The following is an 18,602-nucleotide window of genomic DNA, read 5'->3' as shown; positions in this document are numbered from 1 at the left end:
AGACACAAGTATGCAAGTACTACACCACCATCATATCTGAAAATTTATGAACTAGAATTTGTTGTGAAGAAACACAAGGACCTTGAAACAACCTGAGTAAAATATCAGACTTCTAAACAACCTAATAGCTACATAAACAGAACAGATCTCATCATTTGGGGTTTTTTGGTGCATTGGGTTAGGTTGTTTTGAAGGGACAAGGGTATGAAGAGTGCTAGTGCTTATGTTCTGGGATGGAATTCCACAGAGTGTTCCAGTTAGCCATGACAACTACAGCATTTAATTTGCAACATAATTCAAGGAGCTCTGCCTTGAATTTTCTCACATTTTGATTTATGCGTGTGTTTTCACATACTGTGAGGAGACTACGTGAACAGTGTCCCACAAAAATCATGGCTGTATCACACAATTAACTTCTCTTTACAGGACAATCTGAGTTTCATTATGAGAGATAATGAGGAAAATAGCCTGCTTTGTGCTGCTTAAATTTGTAAATGACTGACTTCGTTGATCTCTGCCAAGCTCTGAAGTCACCATGTCACAAAATCAAGTTTCTCTGAATATAGCATTGATTAATTTTCTGCTATCAACTGCATAAGCCACTATTTTTCTTTTTGTGAAAAACATTGAAATTTAAGAAAATAAAAATACCAAAGCATTTAATTTGACATTTCTATCTTCTAGAGTTTACAGTGCATTGTTAAGACAAACAGTGTCGAAGCTGGTGCACTGAAATAAATGAATAAAGGCACAAAGAAGCAGACCTATATGAATCTGGCAGAAGAAATTCATACATTGTCCCAACTGCCCTGACCCTGTTACAGCTGTGCGCTGCTAAGTGGTGTCACCTCAGTAAGTCAGTAATTTTCTGCACCTGACTTTACTAACCTGCAAGATAGATGCAGTTCTTAGTGACCCATGGAGTGTTGAAAGGCCTAATTAGTTCAGGTTTACACAGCACTTCAACATTTTTGGATGAAAGTACTAGATTACACAGAAAAAACAGTTCACAAGTACAGCTGAGCAATTTTCACCTCATGCAAGGATTTGTCCCTGAAGGTATGCTACCCTGAGGTGAATACACACAGAAACATTTTTAGCAACATAATTTCTTAACGTGGTAGGATTTTTTGTGGAGGTTTTCTTAAGCATTTCACAATTTCCCAAGACATATAAAATATTCAAAGGCCATCTCCCCCCTCCCCTTCCCTGTTATTTCTTTGTTCTGTTATTTGTTTTTACCTGAGATGTTGGTTGTTACATTGATCGTCGTTGCTGGTCCAAACCCTTTGACGGTGCTTGCACGTATGAAGAACTGGTAGGTAGTACCAGGGTGCAGGTGAGAGAAGACGTGGTGTGTGCTGTTCCACAGCTTGGATACTGTTTGTGGAGGTCCTGCCACTGGAACTGCAGGATCAAATGACTGTATACTGCTGTAGCTGACCTGGGGAAACAATTATTTTTGCAACAGCTCTTAAAGGTTTTGGCACAATGGATTTAGGTTAGCTTGGCTGGAAAGGAAACAAAAGACACGCTCATCTAGCTACCCATTTATCTCGAGGATACCACAGGACCACAGAATCATTTAGGTTGGAAAAGATCCTTCAGATCATTGATTCCAACCATTAACCCAACAATGCCAAGTCCAGCACTAAACCAATGAGGATTTAATGTGTATTATTCAAGAGTTTGTCTTATTTGAAAGGCTATGCAGGCACCCTTCATCATTAATGCTGGATGACAGACTCCCTTGCTGGTTATAAAATCATCGTCAAAAGCTTTGAGCTTCACAATTTGCTTTCTTTGTAGCTGCTCTTTCACAGCTAATGTCACTACTCCTGTTAATCCACTGCCTTTTGCATCTGTTTCCAATTAAAAACTAAAGACGCATTTATCTGCTTTAATCCCATTCATCAACTGCTTTTACATAGTTCATGTGTGGAAAATGTCACTGTTACATTCCACTGAGGGGAAGTGAGCGAAAGGCTGAGTAGGGTTGAGCTGCCCACCTCATTTAATCCACATTATTTAGAGCATTTTGTCTGCATTAAATAAATAAATAGATAGATTTTAAAGGCATTTTGTTTGGTTTCCCTTACTATAATTCACTAATACACAAAGTTATATTTTCTGTTCCTTTAAAAGAGGGGTGCTGGTAAGTATGGTGTTTGTTGCTCAAATCAGGTTGTATTATCTGCCAATTTCCTGTGGAGGTCCCCAGAAGGCTCATAAATTAAATGCACTTTAAACAGAATTTATATGGAGGTTTTCTTAAAGGGCGATATCTAAAAATCTAACAAAGCTAAAAAAACATTGCTCCAAATTTAATAACAATCTTACTTTTCATGTAAGTAAGTTATTTTCTTCCAATGAAGAAAATTTTGCAGATCATGGCTGTCATGGCTTTGGAATGGTGTATAGTAACAATAAAAGATTTTTAAGGCATTTGACAGGGATGGACAGTCATTTGCACCATAATTACAAATTTTGAGTATCTAATCATTATAGAAAATTGCATATTCAGTAAATGAAAGGAGCATATTATTGAATAGCTGTGTACAGAGCATAAACACCCACTGTCAGCCACCTCTCTTGCTGCACCTTCCTAGCCCCATCCTATGCTTGTTAGGCATTTAATGATTACCTCATATTGAGTAATGATGCCATTTGGATCCACAGGTTCCTTCCAGTTGAGGAAGATCTTATCTTCAAAAGGAGTTCCTTTCACTGATTTGGCAGGTATAGGGCCTGGCACTACAAACAAAATTGAAGTTTTAAAAATAAGAAATTCAAGAGACAGAAAAACTAAAGAGGTGACAGAACATCCTATTAAAACGAAAACTGAGCACAGATCTATTTTTATTAATATTCATTTGCATGCAAAAGGCAATGGTAGAGTGTATGAAAAAGCACTTCAAAGTGTATTTTGTCATTTGCAGTGCAGAGAGAGCATGAAGTTGAAACATTAACGTTATCCCCACATACAGTTTTCAAAACTCCATGCAAAGTCAAATTGTCTCGTAGTATAGCCAGGGGAAACAGTTCAAGCTAGATTACAACTTCAGGGAACATCACTGAACTCTGTAATAAGCGTATCTTAGGACAAGGACTACATGGTTCTAAAATACTTTTAAAAGGAAAAAATCAAAGGCAAGGAAGAGCTTCTGTTATACAACTTCTTCCAAAGCAGAGAAATTCTTACAAAATAGTTCTCAGTCACATCTTCTCATGATTTGTTGTTTTAAGAGAAATCCTCATTTAAAAGAGAGGGCTGAACATAAGGAAGCACACCAGCTCAGCTGCCATTTCTTTCAGCCTTTGACCTCCTCATGTGCAGAAGGATCAAGACTGCTCACTTCAAATCTTTCCAATAAGAGATGTTTTCAAAACTTTGAACTGAACAACACTAAGATGACCTTACTTTCTTATTTTAAATGGAACCAATATCCCTGGTGTAATAACAAGTCTGAAATGTCACCTCGGGCCTCTTTGCCCAAGTGATTCACAGCACCTGGTAATCCCATCAACACCAGGCAAAAGCACTTAGTTATCTCCCATTACAGCTTACAAGATATTTCTGCCTACATATACAATTCCTTTTTATCAGAGCAGCTCACCTAGATTGGAACACACACATGCTGAAAGAAGGAGGTAAGCATAAGTGACCGCCTGGAGAAATTCTGAACGCAATGAAACACCTTCCCCCCTCAAAGAAACAAGGTTGTTCAAATTGGCAGACTTTTGATCTGAAATGTTATTTCTATTTAATATACTGACATATATTTCTGTCTCCTTCTAATAAGCCTATTTTCTTCCATGCAGCTTTCAGTGAGCCTTATGCATGACACTCCTTGGATATACATTATCAAAGCAGACTGAAGTTTTACAAAGAGCAAAAATAAATTAAAATCCAATGGATCAAAGGAAGCACCAGGTGCTGTGCTGGCAGCAAGAAAGAGTGAGTGGTCTCTCCCATCAGTGAAATTTATTTCAGTCTACATGCAAAGTATAAATGATGATCTGACCCTTGGTACAAACAACATAATTTGGCACATTAATAATAAATTCAAGTAGTCAAAAAAGCCCAGAAGTAAACAGGTAAGGGCTTTGCAGAACACATTCGTCTAACTACCATAAGAAGGCTTAGGAGAAGATAACTAAAATCACGGGCTAGTGCTTTTCTTCAGTGTCCCAGGACAGACCAGGCAGTGGATGAAGGCTGACATGCAGTGACAGCCCCTCTGTGCTGTTTGTGTCATTGAGAGACTTCCTGTAGGCAACGTTTCATTTTTCATAGGAATGCCCTACAGTATTTCCTTACATCTGAAAAGAGGCATGAATGTACACTGCTGCACGTGACATTTTCTTTGGGAGATGCATGCACAATTTTTTGTGCATGTACATCTGTGTTTAGGAAAAAACATGGATACGCACCAGGGCATGTACACAGTGTATGGAATTTGACATTAAGCCACATCCAAGTGTGTGAGGTAAAAAGAAAACGCACATGATTGCTCAAAAACATGCGAAATACTTTTTATGTGGTGCGTTAAAAAAGGAATGTTTTCTATTCAGTTGAAACTGGGTGCAGGGCTCTACATTTGACAGTTGCATAAATCCTCCTACACCTTTGGTTTAAAGGTGGGAGAAGCCTCTAGGCTCATCTCATTCCATGACTCTTTTCTTCTCCTGCAACACAAAATTTGATGCTTAAGGCAGTAGTAACAATGTTAAAATGACTGGAATTATGTTATCCCAGTTAGTTTCATGCTTCTCTTCCCACTGGCATGGGAAGGGTACAAGAACAGAAGCCATCACAGCAATGAGCACCTTGCTTGGAATCCCAGTTCCAAAAGGTCAGAAAGAAAAAGAACAAACATCTAGAGAAAGAGAACAGTGATTCCCACAAACCTCATCCACCTCCACAAATTCATAAAAATGAATGTTGGGATTAACCTAAGTTATTTGAGAACTGAACTGGAATTAAAAGGAAGAAACAAATAAAAGTTCAAGTGCCCAGAAAAAGGAGTATAAATTAATATTTGTTTGAAGGACACACTTTGATGGTCTGAAGTTATTTTTAACTTTCCATTTTCCAGTTCAGCCACAGTAAAAATGTCTTTTAATCGTACTGCTTTACCAAAAAGGTAGTCAAGAAAGAGAAAATCAGGAGTAAGAGAATTGCTTAAAAAACAGAATATCTTCAAGTTAGTCAAAATAATTCCTTAGTATTCTCATTTGTTCTTTTATGTCTTTGTTATTAGGTCAGTATTTGCTACAAACAGAAATTTTTAAAAGGTCAAAATTAGTAAAAAAATCTCTATACAAGCAAGAACAATGCCAATAAAAGAACAACAGCAAGGTAACCTGTTGGTATCACTACCCTGAAGACTCAAACTGCATTTCTCCATGTAGGCAGCCATTGCTATCTATTCCCTACAACTCCCAGCAAAACTCTAAGGACTTCAGGAACACCTTCACCTTTCCAACAGTGTTAAGAGCCTTTCCTTTTGAAGTGGATTTACCTTGGCTGGATGCCAAGTGCCCACCAAACTGCTCTCTCACTCCCCTTCCCATCAGGACAGAGGACAGAAAATAAGATGGAAAACAATTAGTGGGCTGAGATAAGGCAGATTACTAAAGAGGAAAAAGAAAAAAAAAAAAAGTAAATTTGCACATGCATAAGCAAGGGGGAAAATTTAATCTCTACTTCCCATTAGTGAGCAGTGTTCAGCCACTTCTGGGGAAGCAGGACTTCAGCATGTACAGTGGCTGCTCCAGAAGGCAAAAATTGTAAAAAAAAAAAAAAAATTCCCCCCATTCCTTCTCCCTCCCTTAGCTTTTACATCTGAGCTGACATCATATGGCTTGGAATAGCCCTTTGGTTAATTTGGGTCACCTTGCCTGGCTGTGTCTCTTCCTAGGATCTTGCCCATTCCCAGCCTCTTGCTGGGGGGGGATGTTGAGAGACAGCACTGGTGCAGAGCCAGCCCTGCCCAGCAGTAGCCAGAACACTGGTGTGCTATCAGCACTTTTCCGGGTACCAATGCAAAGCACAGCACTGCAAGGGCTGCTGAGGGAAGAAAATGAGTTCCATCTCACCCTGACCCAATGCACCTTTGTATGATATTTAGCAAGGACTTGGTTCAAAACTAGCCAGGTAAATGTCATCCTCGCTTTGATAATAGCTTTCAGAAAACTCCTCACAAACAGCAGGAAAGGCTTTCTTCAGGCTTGTGTGAGCATTTCCAGAAGATCCATCACTCAGCCACAGCACATTTTTGCTAACTTCTCAGCCCCCTTTCTTTTCCTACACGAGCTCTCACTCTTTCCCTTGGACTTAAAACAGTTCGCACTTAAATCAAAACGCACAAGACTATCACAAGTATGTTAAGGTGAAGTATGTTACTTAATCATCTGAATAATTCAAAAAGTATAAGTAGCTGCTAGAGGAGTAGAACTCAGAACTTTTGGCCTCTGCACCCATTCTTGAAGAAGATTCTGATCTGCTCACCTTGTGAAGTGTTACCCAATCATCTCCCAGTGACAAAAAGAGTAAACACACTTTCCCATGCATTATTCTATGCTAAACTTCCAACAAGTCAGGATTTATCCTTATCTGAAGAAATGAAATAATTTAGGTGGGTTTAACTATATGGATATCAGAAGAGATTTTGGAATTAAGCAAAAAAACCAAAACAAACAAATAAAAAACCAACCAAACAAACAAACAAAAAACCACTAAAAAAGTATACAGACATAAAATGCATGTACATATAAAAGTAAGATAAAACAAATTCAAAGGAAATCTCAGCAAGGTTTTATAGTGCAAACAACACAAACTCTTCTTTCATTATTTACATTCATCCCCAGAGCTCTTTTAATAAAACTATATATTCAAATAGTGAATAGCTGATTATCTTTTCTTCTAATATGCATGTGAGATGATGGCCTTCATAAATACTATGCATAATGAAAGTACAAACCATCAATCTGACATCACACCAATTCATTTTAGACCAATATATTTGCATTAAGTTATGTCACAGTCACAAATAAATTGTTATTCACAAATAGTGTCACTTAAATGTTGTTCTACATGGACTTAACAGGAAATTTATATTACTATACATTACTTCTGGAAAAACAATGTATTAACTGACACCAACCACTATAAAAATGAATTTATATTGCTTCAGTTTTCCTGCTACAAAATAATGAAAGTGCATGTAAACAGAGTATTTTTATTATTATTATATTCCACGAGAGCCATGCACAGTATTACTATGCTCTGTGGTAAAAGTTATGTGCAGAAATATATAGAATTATATTGGGAAAAATTCCTTTGTTGTAATAAAAATGGGCAGCATATCAACAGCTAACTTACAGCCTTTGTCTCAAAGTAGATGCTCATTTTCAGGAGATGGTGACAGTTAGTCTCTCCTGCTGTTCAAATATTACCAGAAACTAAAATGGCCCACCTTTCCATTGAGTTTTTTTCTGAGGGATTTGTCATTTTTACTTTACACTTTACTACAGCTGGAGACTAAATTTTAAATAGAAGCAAAATTTATATATTGAAAAGGAAAAACAAAACCAGAACTGCTCTTATTGATCTTTACCCTAAGAGCATTTTGCAGAAAAGTTGGTGACAAAAATTATCTTTGGAAATCCCTCAAGTTGAACTATTTGCAGTAAAGAAGAAAATACTGTTGAATGTTATTGATAAAAAACCTGATTTTATATTGACAGTGGTGTACATGCTGCACTTGACATTTCTTTTCCAGCCCCAGTGTCATAGTTTAACCCCAGCCAGCAACTAAGCTCCACCCAGCCATTTGCTTGCTCCTCCCTCAGCAGCTGGATAGGGCAGAAAAAAATGAAGAGAATAATATGAATAGCAATGATAAAAGAATGAGAATATATGTAACAAATTCTGTGCATTGCAATTGCTCACCACCCACAGACTGATGCCCAGCAGTTTTCCCAGCTGTGAACCCTGGCCAGGTTTCTCCCCAGTTTATAAACTGAGCATGATATTCTGTGGTATGGAATGTCTCTTTGGCCTGATCAGGTCAGTGTGCTGGCTGCATCCCCTTCCAGCCTCTTGTGCCCCTCCAGCCTTCTCACTGGCAGGACATGAGAAGAATAAAAGTCCTTAACTTCGTATAAACACCACCTAGGAACAACTAAAATATCAGTGTTTTGTCAACATCATTCTCCTGCTAAATCCAAACCTCAGCACTGTACCAGCTACTAGGAAGAAAATTAACTTTATTCCAGCTGAAGTCAGGACACACATTTAGACAGTATGCAAAGTATTTCACTTTTTTTTTTTTGTCCCCTAATTATAACACTTCCTCTTCCTCTGCTGTTTCCCAGCGTGGCAAGCCTGCTGGGGTTTTTCCAGGAGCACGGGTAATGATTGGACAGTTGGTGTCTTAACCGTGCATCAGAGCTCTCAATATCTCTGCACGGAGCAGAATGAGCCGCAGCCGCTGAAAGATCAGGGGACCTCATTTGTGTCCGATGAGCACATGCTTTGCCCCAGACCAAAGCTCTCTTATACTTTAAGCCCCAAAATGGATACTTCTCCTATTCCAAGTGATCCTTTTCAATTAGTTGTTTGCCTACTGTTAGGTGACACGCTCCTTTACTGGTTATAAAATCACCATTGAACACTTTGAGCTTCACAATTTGCTTTCACTGTAGCTGCTCTCTCACGGCTAATGTCACTACTCCTGTTAATCCACTGCCTTTTGCATCTGTTTCCAATTAAAAATTAAGGAAACATTTATCTGCTTTAATCCCATTCATCCACTGCTTTACAAAGGGTCTCTCTGAGTTGGAAGCACACTGGTCAACAGCAGCTCCAAGAACATGTGCACACTGATGATTCATGCTAAGTGATAAATTCACTGCTGGTTCCTGTACTTTATCTCGAAGTGCCAAACACTGTCTTTGCCCAGCATGTAAGCAGCCCCAGGTTGCATGAGCCTTCCTCTACTTCCTTTATCAAATTCTTCTAACAGTGTCCATTTTCTGTATAAGCCAGGAAAAGCAGTGAGTTCCTGTCATAGCACAGATAATGCCAAGTGCCTGTGTACTCAGAAGAGCCTTCTTCCAAACCTAAGTAGCTGTGTGGTTTCTCCCCAGAGTGAGAGATATGGTGTTTTGCTTTTAAAACATGCACAAATTTCCCTGTTTTTATAATCTTTTTGCAAAACTTGTTTAACAGTTTCTCATTCAAGGGCTTTATTTTTACGTGGAATACAACTTCCTGGAAGCACTAAATTGTAATTAAGATTAATTCCACCTTCCTATGTTAAATAGAAATACTGAAACTACCAAGTATTCAGATCCAGCTCTGGTCAAAAGAAAGACTGAGATTGTCATGGTATTCCTGAGCTTTGCTATCTTGCAGATATTGAATTACAAGCTACCAGAATGTTCCTCCTTTGTCAGCCATTGCTCCAAAAATCAGCTCAAAAATCAGCTTTCAAATCTTACCTTATTCTTCTACTAATTGTTTCTTGAGTTAATTCTGCTCCAGATATCATATGCAACTGAGTTACCACTCAGCATTCTGACAGATCTGACCATTTCTGAAAGACCCCCAGCCCAGCTGCACATCCTTACATAAATGTGAGCCTTTGTGAAGACAGAGATCCTCCCTGCCTCACAGAAGAGCCCCATAAAAGTCCAGAGTCCTCTGTTTTTAGGAAATTCTAGAAGTTCAGCAAAGTGTAAAGATCCTGGCAGAAGGGAGGAATTGACAAGAAAGATATAGTGAGATGAAGGGAAAGGTTAAAACATAACAGCAATATCTGAAGAGACAAAAGGACAGGTTGGAAGCATGGGGAAGTATGATGAAAAACAGAAAACGAAGGTAAAATGATAGAGGGGAAGAGAGAGACAGGAAAATATGGCATAGGCATCTCTCACTCCAAGAATCTATGAAGTTTTTGCTTGTTTAGCAGTACCTTGTGAAAAAAACCCAGCATTGGAAAGAATCCCACACTACAGAAAAGCTAATAGAAATTCAATTATTAGTTGGGATCTGGAGTTTTCAAAGTTTCTATTTATGAAAAGTATACTACGTAAGTGCAGTTTCAGTTAATTATGTAACCAGGGGCTATTTCTAACTAATGTTATTTGCAAAAATGCAGAACAACACTCTATTTCCTCTATATTCCTTCTCCAAAATGAATCACTGATAATGCCTCCATGATATAATTAAAATTATAGTTTCTCTATAAAACCTGCAAAAACCATGAAGACAATGCAGCTTCATCTGACCACAGGTGAAATGCAGGGCACAGAATCACATATATAACTGTACCTCTCATCTTCTTAGTCCTTAGGCTTCAAACTGTGATTGGAAATAATTTCAGATACTTGATCACTCAGAGTGGAACTAAATTAGCATTGTACACATAAGCAGCCAGCTACAGGATTTAGTTTACTATTGCTATGAGAGCTCAAGGAAAGACTCGGGTGTGAACCTCTCAGTACTGTACATTGTCTGCAAGCCCCAAACTTTGAAGTCATGGCACAAAGACTTTCAATCAATCAGTAACACAAAATTAAAATCCCAATAGTTTCCCAGAGTAAAGCTCACAGGAGGCTATTTTCAGGTCACATTATTACCATCAGCACATCTAAATATAGGTACCTTTTAAAATGTATTAGTCCCTCTGTGAAAACCTCTGCTTCAAACAGTTTACCCTGGCAACTTCTGTTCACTGGGTGAGGTTTCTTGCACGCTGCACTGCTTGTGACACCAAAACCCTCCCAACTCGAGTTCACTGGCAGCACACTGGTGTGATAGCTTGAGACTGAAACCTGCGCTATGTGCACATCTTCCAAGAAAAACCCACATCAAAACCAGGAGACAAAGTATATAGACTCACTTGACTCTGCTCCTGACAAGCACTGACACAGTGACCATCTGCCATCTCCACACTTCTAACAAGACAAAGGCCATTGGAAACCACAACCTTTCTTGGAAACCCAGGTAAAATGGAAAAGAAATTCATTTTCCATAGGCTTAATAATATCACTTCTACTCTTTTTAACTTCAAGGAAAATAGCACCCATACATACCTACCATGTAAACGCAGAAGTAATTCATCATGAAATATGTTTAAAATTAACTTAAAAACTAATTTGAATTCCACGAAATAAATCTTCATGGATGCATAGATGCATCTATGTGTCTATAGTTTTCTACAGCTCCTCATAGTCTACCTATTTAATAAATTTTTCTCTCTTTATTGCAACAGTAAATATATTCTTTTTTTATTTCTCATAAAATTGAAAATATATGGAAAAACAGCACTACCAGACTCTAACACTGACTGCTATATAAAGCTATATTTCCCATTCATTTATTTTGCATGCAAGTAAATACACTATCTTGATCAATTTTACCTTTTTATTTATCTACAGTCTTACATTAATCCAAGTATTCTATTTTTGTTATCTATGGAAGTATCTATTTTCATTTTGCTGTTGTCAGTACTTTCACAAAATCTAAACATATGAAAAAGAAATTAAACCTGGTTTTGCTACCACCTTTTAAATATTATTCGGGAAAAATATACATTTTTATTTTCATATCTTTGATACCAAGATTCATAGCCTAACCTCTGAATGTGTCACCATTAACATGTCTACATCTATTGTTTACTTTTTCACAACTGAGGTAAATTCAACTATCTTGTGGAAACTTTGTTAAAAGCATTTCAAAGAAGAATCACAGAATATCTGGAGTTGGAAAGGACCCATACGGATCACTGAATTAATTCCCAAGCTGTCAAAATAATACTTTAATTTGATAGGGGTCTTTCAAATACTGTATTCTGTGACCTACAACTATTGCTCAAACATATTTGCTATAGAGGTTTGAAATCTTGAATAGAATTTTTAAGCACTGAACTCAAATATGATTTACAGAATTAACTTTCAAATACTACACCTAATAATGTCAAGAAATCTAACACCACCATGTGTTTCTCATCACCTGCATTAACACAGTTTTTGAAAGACTGGGAAGCCATCCCCCTTTTTCTGGAGAGAGAGATCCAGTTTGACTTGTGCTGCATGGACAGTTTTAGTTACACATGCAGGGTGACAGCTATAATACCACCATAGCTGCCATTTTGGGGCTAATTAATACATTAATAGAAGAGAACTTCCACCCTTCACAATACATATTGTAACACACAAAGTCATTTCCTTCCACCTGCCTGGACTGGACTTGGATGTAATTTCCCTAAGAACATTTAACATACCATCTTCATCTGTCTGGATAATGGTCTCCTCACTTTCCTTCCTCCCTTCTGGGTTGGTTAAGATCATCTTGAGGCTGACATTTGTGTAGGGAGGCAAATGATCCACAACGTGCTGAGGTGCTTTGGGGTCCATGTCCAAGCAGTCTGCTTTGCTCTCGTTGTGTCCACAGAAGTAGTGGTAGCATATGGTGACATTGAAAGTATGGCAACGAGTGATGTTGTAACCCAGAGATTCCCAATCCACAGCGATGTGTCTGGCCTGGATCTCGGCAATCTTCAGTGTTTTCGGTGTTCTCATAGGTTCTAGAAAATAGAGCATAATGAAGAAAACACTTAATATTCCTCATCCAACACTGAGCTGTAGCTAGTAGATGGTACATTCAGGAATGTGAGAGTAAAGGAAGAACCCGAGAAACAGGCAAGTATCATCCTTTGCACAGGTACCCTGGAGGAAAAAATACTCCTTAAATTTTTTTTACTTCATTCTTCTTTGTCCTGTCTTTGCAGGCTTAAATCAGTGATGGAGACTTAACAATAGTGAGAAAAAGAAAAGTTAGATTATCAGTGGAGCAATTCAATGCAATTGAAAATACAGGCAACAGATGCAAGAAAAGTGACCTAAAGGCCACTCAGCTTCCCTTCTTGATTTCCCCCTTACCCTTTTCCTTTTTTTCACCTGTGTAAATTAGATAATGCATCATAACAGTAAAGAGTGAACATTTACTACATTATGATTTATCAAGCCACCAAACAATGCCATATACTAATTATACTAATTACCTTACTAAACAAGCAGTTACAAAACTTATGCAGATATTAATTAGTGTTTATTATTTTAGTAGTGAAGCTATTCATTCAAGCAAAACCCCTCGGAAATACCCCTAAAAAGTGATTTTAGATAATCCCATTGCATTCTGATTCCTTCAAAACCCCAAAACCATGATTACTCTGAGCAGGTAGTCTCTGACCTGCTCCCCAAGCTCAGCTCCTCTCCACATGTGCATTTCCACCAGCAGAATACCTGATGTTCCCCAAGTGGTCGTCAATCTTTCACTGTCTCTCTAGAGCATTCATTCCTCATGCAAGAGTAACTTTTATCGCTGAACTTAATTAAAATGATTACACAATGAAAATCATGACCATGACTGTATATACTAGAGTTTCACTGAAAATATACCCTGCTAATACATGCTTCCTCACCAGACAAAATAAAGCTTGTTGTTGATACAGCTTCAGCCTTGTGTCCTTGCTGGTTTAAGGTCAAAACAGTCAAGATTGTTCAAGGAAGGGAAATATAGGATTTCTCTTTCTGAGTATAACCATTCTTTCTAACTTGCATTTATGAGTTCCAATGAGGCAAAAACCAGCCAAAAAGCACAGATGGTATATTGAAATAAGGAAATGTGAATCAGTGTAATCTATTCAGCATGCAGTTTGCCAGACAAACTGCAAACATTTAGTTTCAAACATCAAAACAACAGAATTCTAAATATAACATAAAGGTATTCCTAGTAACATGAGAGTGTTAAGGATTAAAAATTACACCTATTTGTTGTCACGGTCTATCCTTTCTTCACTTTGAACAAGCACATATATTACCTTTGCCATTAAGTACTGATTTAGCATACATACAGTGAAAAATGCAATTAGACTTCCTGGGTAGCAGTTCTCTGAACACACTGTGTACTGTAACAATAGAGATTTGAAACTGAAAGATAGCATTGAAAAGGTCCTTGAGAGATAAGAGACTTGAAGAGAATGAGAAAAAACAGGGTTTTATAGAGAAAACAATGGCTGGTGCTTTAGCAAATAGAGAGAGGTTGTGAGATGGTCATGGAAAAAAAAAGTGTAGCAACATAGTAGATGTACTGAAGGAGCTGGTAGGGGCCTCCAAAGAATCAGTATTCCCTTGGCTACTGCAAGCACTTGGGGAAAAACTGAACATATTCAAGCACTACAGAGGAAGAGAACTGTTAAGACAAATACATACATATTTATGTGTATATATATAAAACCAACCTTTTTCTCATATGAATGACAGTGAAAAACTTAGTTATGCATACTCTGATTTAGAGTTTGAGGCCTCAAACTCTGTTTAACAGAGTAAACATACCCTTCACTGAGGAAATGTTATAGCCTGTTATAGGCTAAGTTTTCCTTCTGCAATGGAATGATTTTTCTCATTTTAGTAATTTCCTCTTTGTTCTCCTACTCCAGTTTATGACTCTGACCACTCCCACTAGAGATGGAATTAAAACCTGAGCTCAAAATTTATTGGAATTAACACAAGTAACACCTGGTGTCTGACCATGAAGTCTGAAACTATTAATGTTTGAAGCCAACTAATCAGTAACAGAAAATGCACAACATTTTCATCTTGCATCACTCATGACAAGATTTAAACTGCATTTACACTATGCTGCACAGCACTTTCAGGAGAGAAGAAAAAAAATAAAAGCTTTGTTAATCTTAAAGAAAAATTATTTTACAATTCTACGCAAATTTTACAAATGTGTCACAGCATCAGAGGAGATACAGAAAAGCATCCTTTATTCACCTGTCAAAAAGGAAAGAATGAAAGACAGAGTGTGATCTCGCTTTCTCACAACTATTCCCTTCTTTGGCAGAAATTAAACAACTTCTGCAATATTGAGATGGTAATTAAAGTCTGCAGAGTCTCTCAACAGCTTTAGTAAACTCTGCCAACTGTCCCACTGCTCCTAAAACGATGCTTTAAAAACACAATTTTACTCTTTCTTCTGGGCAATGTTCATCTTGGGAATCTCTAGAGGTAAAGACCAATTGTTTTAAACTACCACACCACAAAGTCTCCATCTGTAACACCTCAGTAGAAAGCAATCTTCGAATAATTACTTTTCTCAGATAAAGCACTATTGAATTTTTGAGTAGGCTTCCCAAAGATCTCAACCATCTCATTAAGAATAGCTTTGATGTCAGTGGGAGCAAATAGTGTTCATCTCATTTTTTTTTCCATTTCCCATCACAATTTAGGGTTTGCTTTTCACTGAAACATTTCTTTAATCCTACTGGGATTTTATTTCAATTTATGCATTCTCTTCTGTTTTCTTGATACTCTTTGAGGACCACTAATCCCAATAATTCAAGTCACCTCTTTTTTTCCCAGATTTTTCCCCATCTTTCCTGTTAAAATCACATCTAGAACTTTTATCCAAAAATACATGGATTTTCAAGTACACGAGTTCTTACTTCTTTATTGAATTACCCATGTCAAGAAGGCATCCTATGACAAAGAGGGAAGAATTAAAATGTTCTCAAAATACCTGCTCAATCCTTAACCTGTCCGCTGGAGTGTCAATAATGATGGCAGAAGGCACTTAATATTTTTCAAACATTAATTTACCAATTACCCCCGTGAGAAATGTAAGTGGTGTTAAAACTTTTCAGTGAAGAGAAAGAGGCACAAAAAAGGTTAATAGCTTGTTCAAAGCGACAAAGCTAATTACTGCCACAAGAAAACTGAACTCAGTTCCCAGGCCACTGGTGGCCATCAGACACCTAGCTGCAGCAATGCATAGAACTCATTTACAACGTATATGCCAATGCTTCCACCCAAATTCTAACTCCAATCCTACACTCTAATCTTTTTTTAAAAAGAGATTTGGTGGTATTTAAGAGTTTTCTTAGAACAAGTTTGAAAAAACATAACAGTGCCCAGACACTAATTGAATATGTGAGCATAAGGACATGTTATTTGACAAACAGTAATTTGGCTTATTCTTTTAGAAAGATTTCTTGATTGAGAGCTTTGAATTTGAATGAAAAAGTTGTTGGGTTTTTTTTGTTTGTTTTGTTTTGTTTTGTTTTGCATTAAATCTTGTCTATAAAATTTACATTTTTTGGGAGAAGATATTAGTTGGTTTTTTTTCAAATCTTTTTCTCCATCAAATAAAAAGCTGGAGAGAGTTCTTTTGTGGTGACAGCAGAAAGTATGCAGGACTTCCGTTGTTGCAGGAAATTCAATATCCTGTGACTGCATCAAGCTCTTAGATATGAACATCCTGACTGGCAGAGTTAGATCTTCAAACAGACACCCAGCCACAAAGTATATGGAGGATTTGGTGGTGGTGGTGGTAGCAGGGTTGACCTTTAGGTTCTCATGAACACCTCTGATGATGAACAGGCTCCCTTCTGCCAGACCTTGCCTGGCCATGGGCTGCTGCTATGACCTCCACCCCATTTCCACCTCTACTTAGGGCCACCAGCTCCTCCCTCTGCCCATTGCTTTTAACACCTGGCAATACCCACCTCTGTTATCTCCCTCCTCCTCACCTCTGCTTTGTGTCTTGGCACACAAATACTACCAAATGTTTGCTGACTCAGATCTATTATCCAATCTGACTGTTTTTAGCCTCATTGAACCAATTAAAAACAGAGGCACTGGGAGAATATCAAAACAACAGAAAAACCAGAATGATAAGAGATCACTACATTTGTACAGATTACCAAGTCCTCAATCCTTATCCAGAAACCATGTAAAAGAATTACATGCATGTGACATTCAATCACAATAATTTCTGGATCAAGAAGGTTTAACCCAACCTTATGGGATAAAATAAAGAACATTTCAGTAATTCTCCAAAGGTTAATAATAGAGAGATAGATGGCAAAAGAGACAGAACCTGTTGACCCCACACAACCTCTCAACTGCAGATGATTTAATAAGACTCTCCAGATAACAGATAAAATGAAATTCAATTTCTTTAGTGCTTGATAAGCAACACGTGATATGACAGGTCAATATCAAGCCTCTTTGTAGAGATTATCTTCACTTACACAGAGATGGGAGTGAAAACAAAAGCCTCCACAGCTGCAGAAGCAGCAAGGTGAGAGCATGCATTTCCTCAGAACCTCTTTTTAATGATAATATGTATTAGCCTGCTGTCAATCAGAGACAAACAGATGTCCCAAGAGCTGTGAAAATATCCCATACAATGAGGTTAGCAAAGTGTGTTGTGCTCTGCTTTTGCTGCCTTTTCTCAGAAACCCTAAGTATTGACTGCAAGACAGTTTAATTTCCATGTACCTTGCAGAGGTGGACGAATTAGATCTTCTGACAAGCAACCAGAATGCACATTTGTTCACATGAATTGGAAAATAATTGAACAAATTTTAAAGCACAAATATTTCAGCTAGAGATGATGCTTCTCAAAAACCAGCATATCCTGTCTATACACTGTCTGTGTATTCCATTCTTTAATAGGGGTTGGCTTTTGGATCCTTCTTCTCCCTTCAACTCTTTCTAGTTTGTCATTACACTGAAGAGCTGATTTCCAATTTCTGCTTTAACCACATTGACTGAAATCCATATCAAGTTTAAGAGCAACCCAGGTAGCTTCCATTGGCTACACTGGATGTGAAAACTAACTGGACCTGGAAAGCGTGATAACGCACAAATTTGTGCATTTGAGGGAACTGCGGAGAGATGTGGGGCTTATGTTAAAGAAGAGCTCTCATATAGGAAAGCAAATGTACAACCATTATTTAAAAAGTACAGGTAATAACCCCATAATTTAAAGCACACTTTCTCACCAAGGTTCCTTTAACTATCTTGCCTTTTAAAACAAAAACCACATAGACAAAAGGAAGTCCTCATATTTCTGCTAATAGTCTCAGTCTGAACAGCCACTGGAATTTCCCAAACTTTTCCCCTATGAGAACATGAGCCTCCTTGTCCTGGCTTCTCCTGACCTTTCCAGGGTAACTCTTTCCTCAGCATGTGGGAAATAAAAGAGGATTATTCTAAGATGTCACTGTGGTTGCTGCTCCTTTCTCAGTTCATGCAAGGTTCTGCACAAAAAAAATGTTCCCAAAACTAAGTTACAATCCTGTTGCTGTAAAGAATTATTCTGAAATTATTCTGAAATTATTCTGAAAGACCCCTGATAGCAACCTGGAAGAAAGGTAAGAGGGAAAAGAGCCAAAGGAAGAAGAACCCACATAGGAATAACTGTCAGAGTGCAGTAAGAAAACGATAAACAAAGGTTTCTCACTTGCTGCATTAGTCTCAATTATTACTTTTGTTATTAGTAAATGATGAATCAGGCAGTTTTATATAGATACTAAGTTTCTCACATCATAAATTTGGTTAGAACTGCTGAATAGAGCAGTATATGACTCACAAAAAAGGACCAAACTAGAGTTAAATATTTCAAGAGACAACCACAGTCTCAGCAAGAACTATGCACGTCAACTGTGATCACTTCTGCACTTCTGGGGATAACGTGCTGTTGTCAAAGGAGCAAACTCTAATTAAGTTATATTATG

The 18,602-nt window shown here is 37.7% G+C and overlaps 1 protein-coding gene across 14 annotated transcripts in view; it reads right to left on the bottom strand.

Annotated features, from left to right (window-relative positions):
- The window catches only part of PTPRK (protein tyrosine phosphatase receptor type K), a 377,978-nt gene that overhangs the window by 78,753 nt on the left and 280,623 nt on the right, over positions 1–18,602 (bottom strand). For all 14 annotated transcript variants that reach the window (XM_088161829.1, XM_088161832.1, XM_088161831.1 and 11 more), the window contains exons 8-10: positions 12,297–12,599; positions 2,645–2,754; positions 1,243–1,444 (exon numbers count right to left, since the gene is read on the bottom strand). In XM_088161829.1, coding sequence (XP_088017955.1) covers positions 1,243–1,444; positions 2,645–2,754; positions 12,297–12,599 — 615 coding nt within the window. The remainder of the gene's footprint in view (positions 1–1,242; positions 1,445–2,644; positions 2,755–12,296; positions 12,600–18,602) is intronic.

Source organism: Sturnus vulgaris, chromosome 3 (assembly GCF_052056855.1).
Source record: "Sturnus vulgaris isolate bStuVul1 chromosome 3, bStuVul1.hap1, whole genome shotgun sequence".
Classification (NCBI taxonomy): domain Eukaryota; kingdom Metazoa; phylum Chordata; class Aves; order Passeriformes; family Sturnidae; genus Sturnus; species Sturnus vulgaris.
This window is presented reverse-complemented; position numbering and strand designations above follow the sequence as displayed.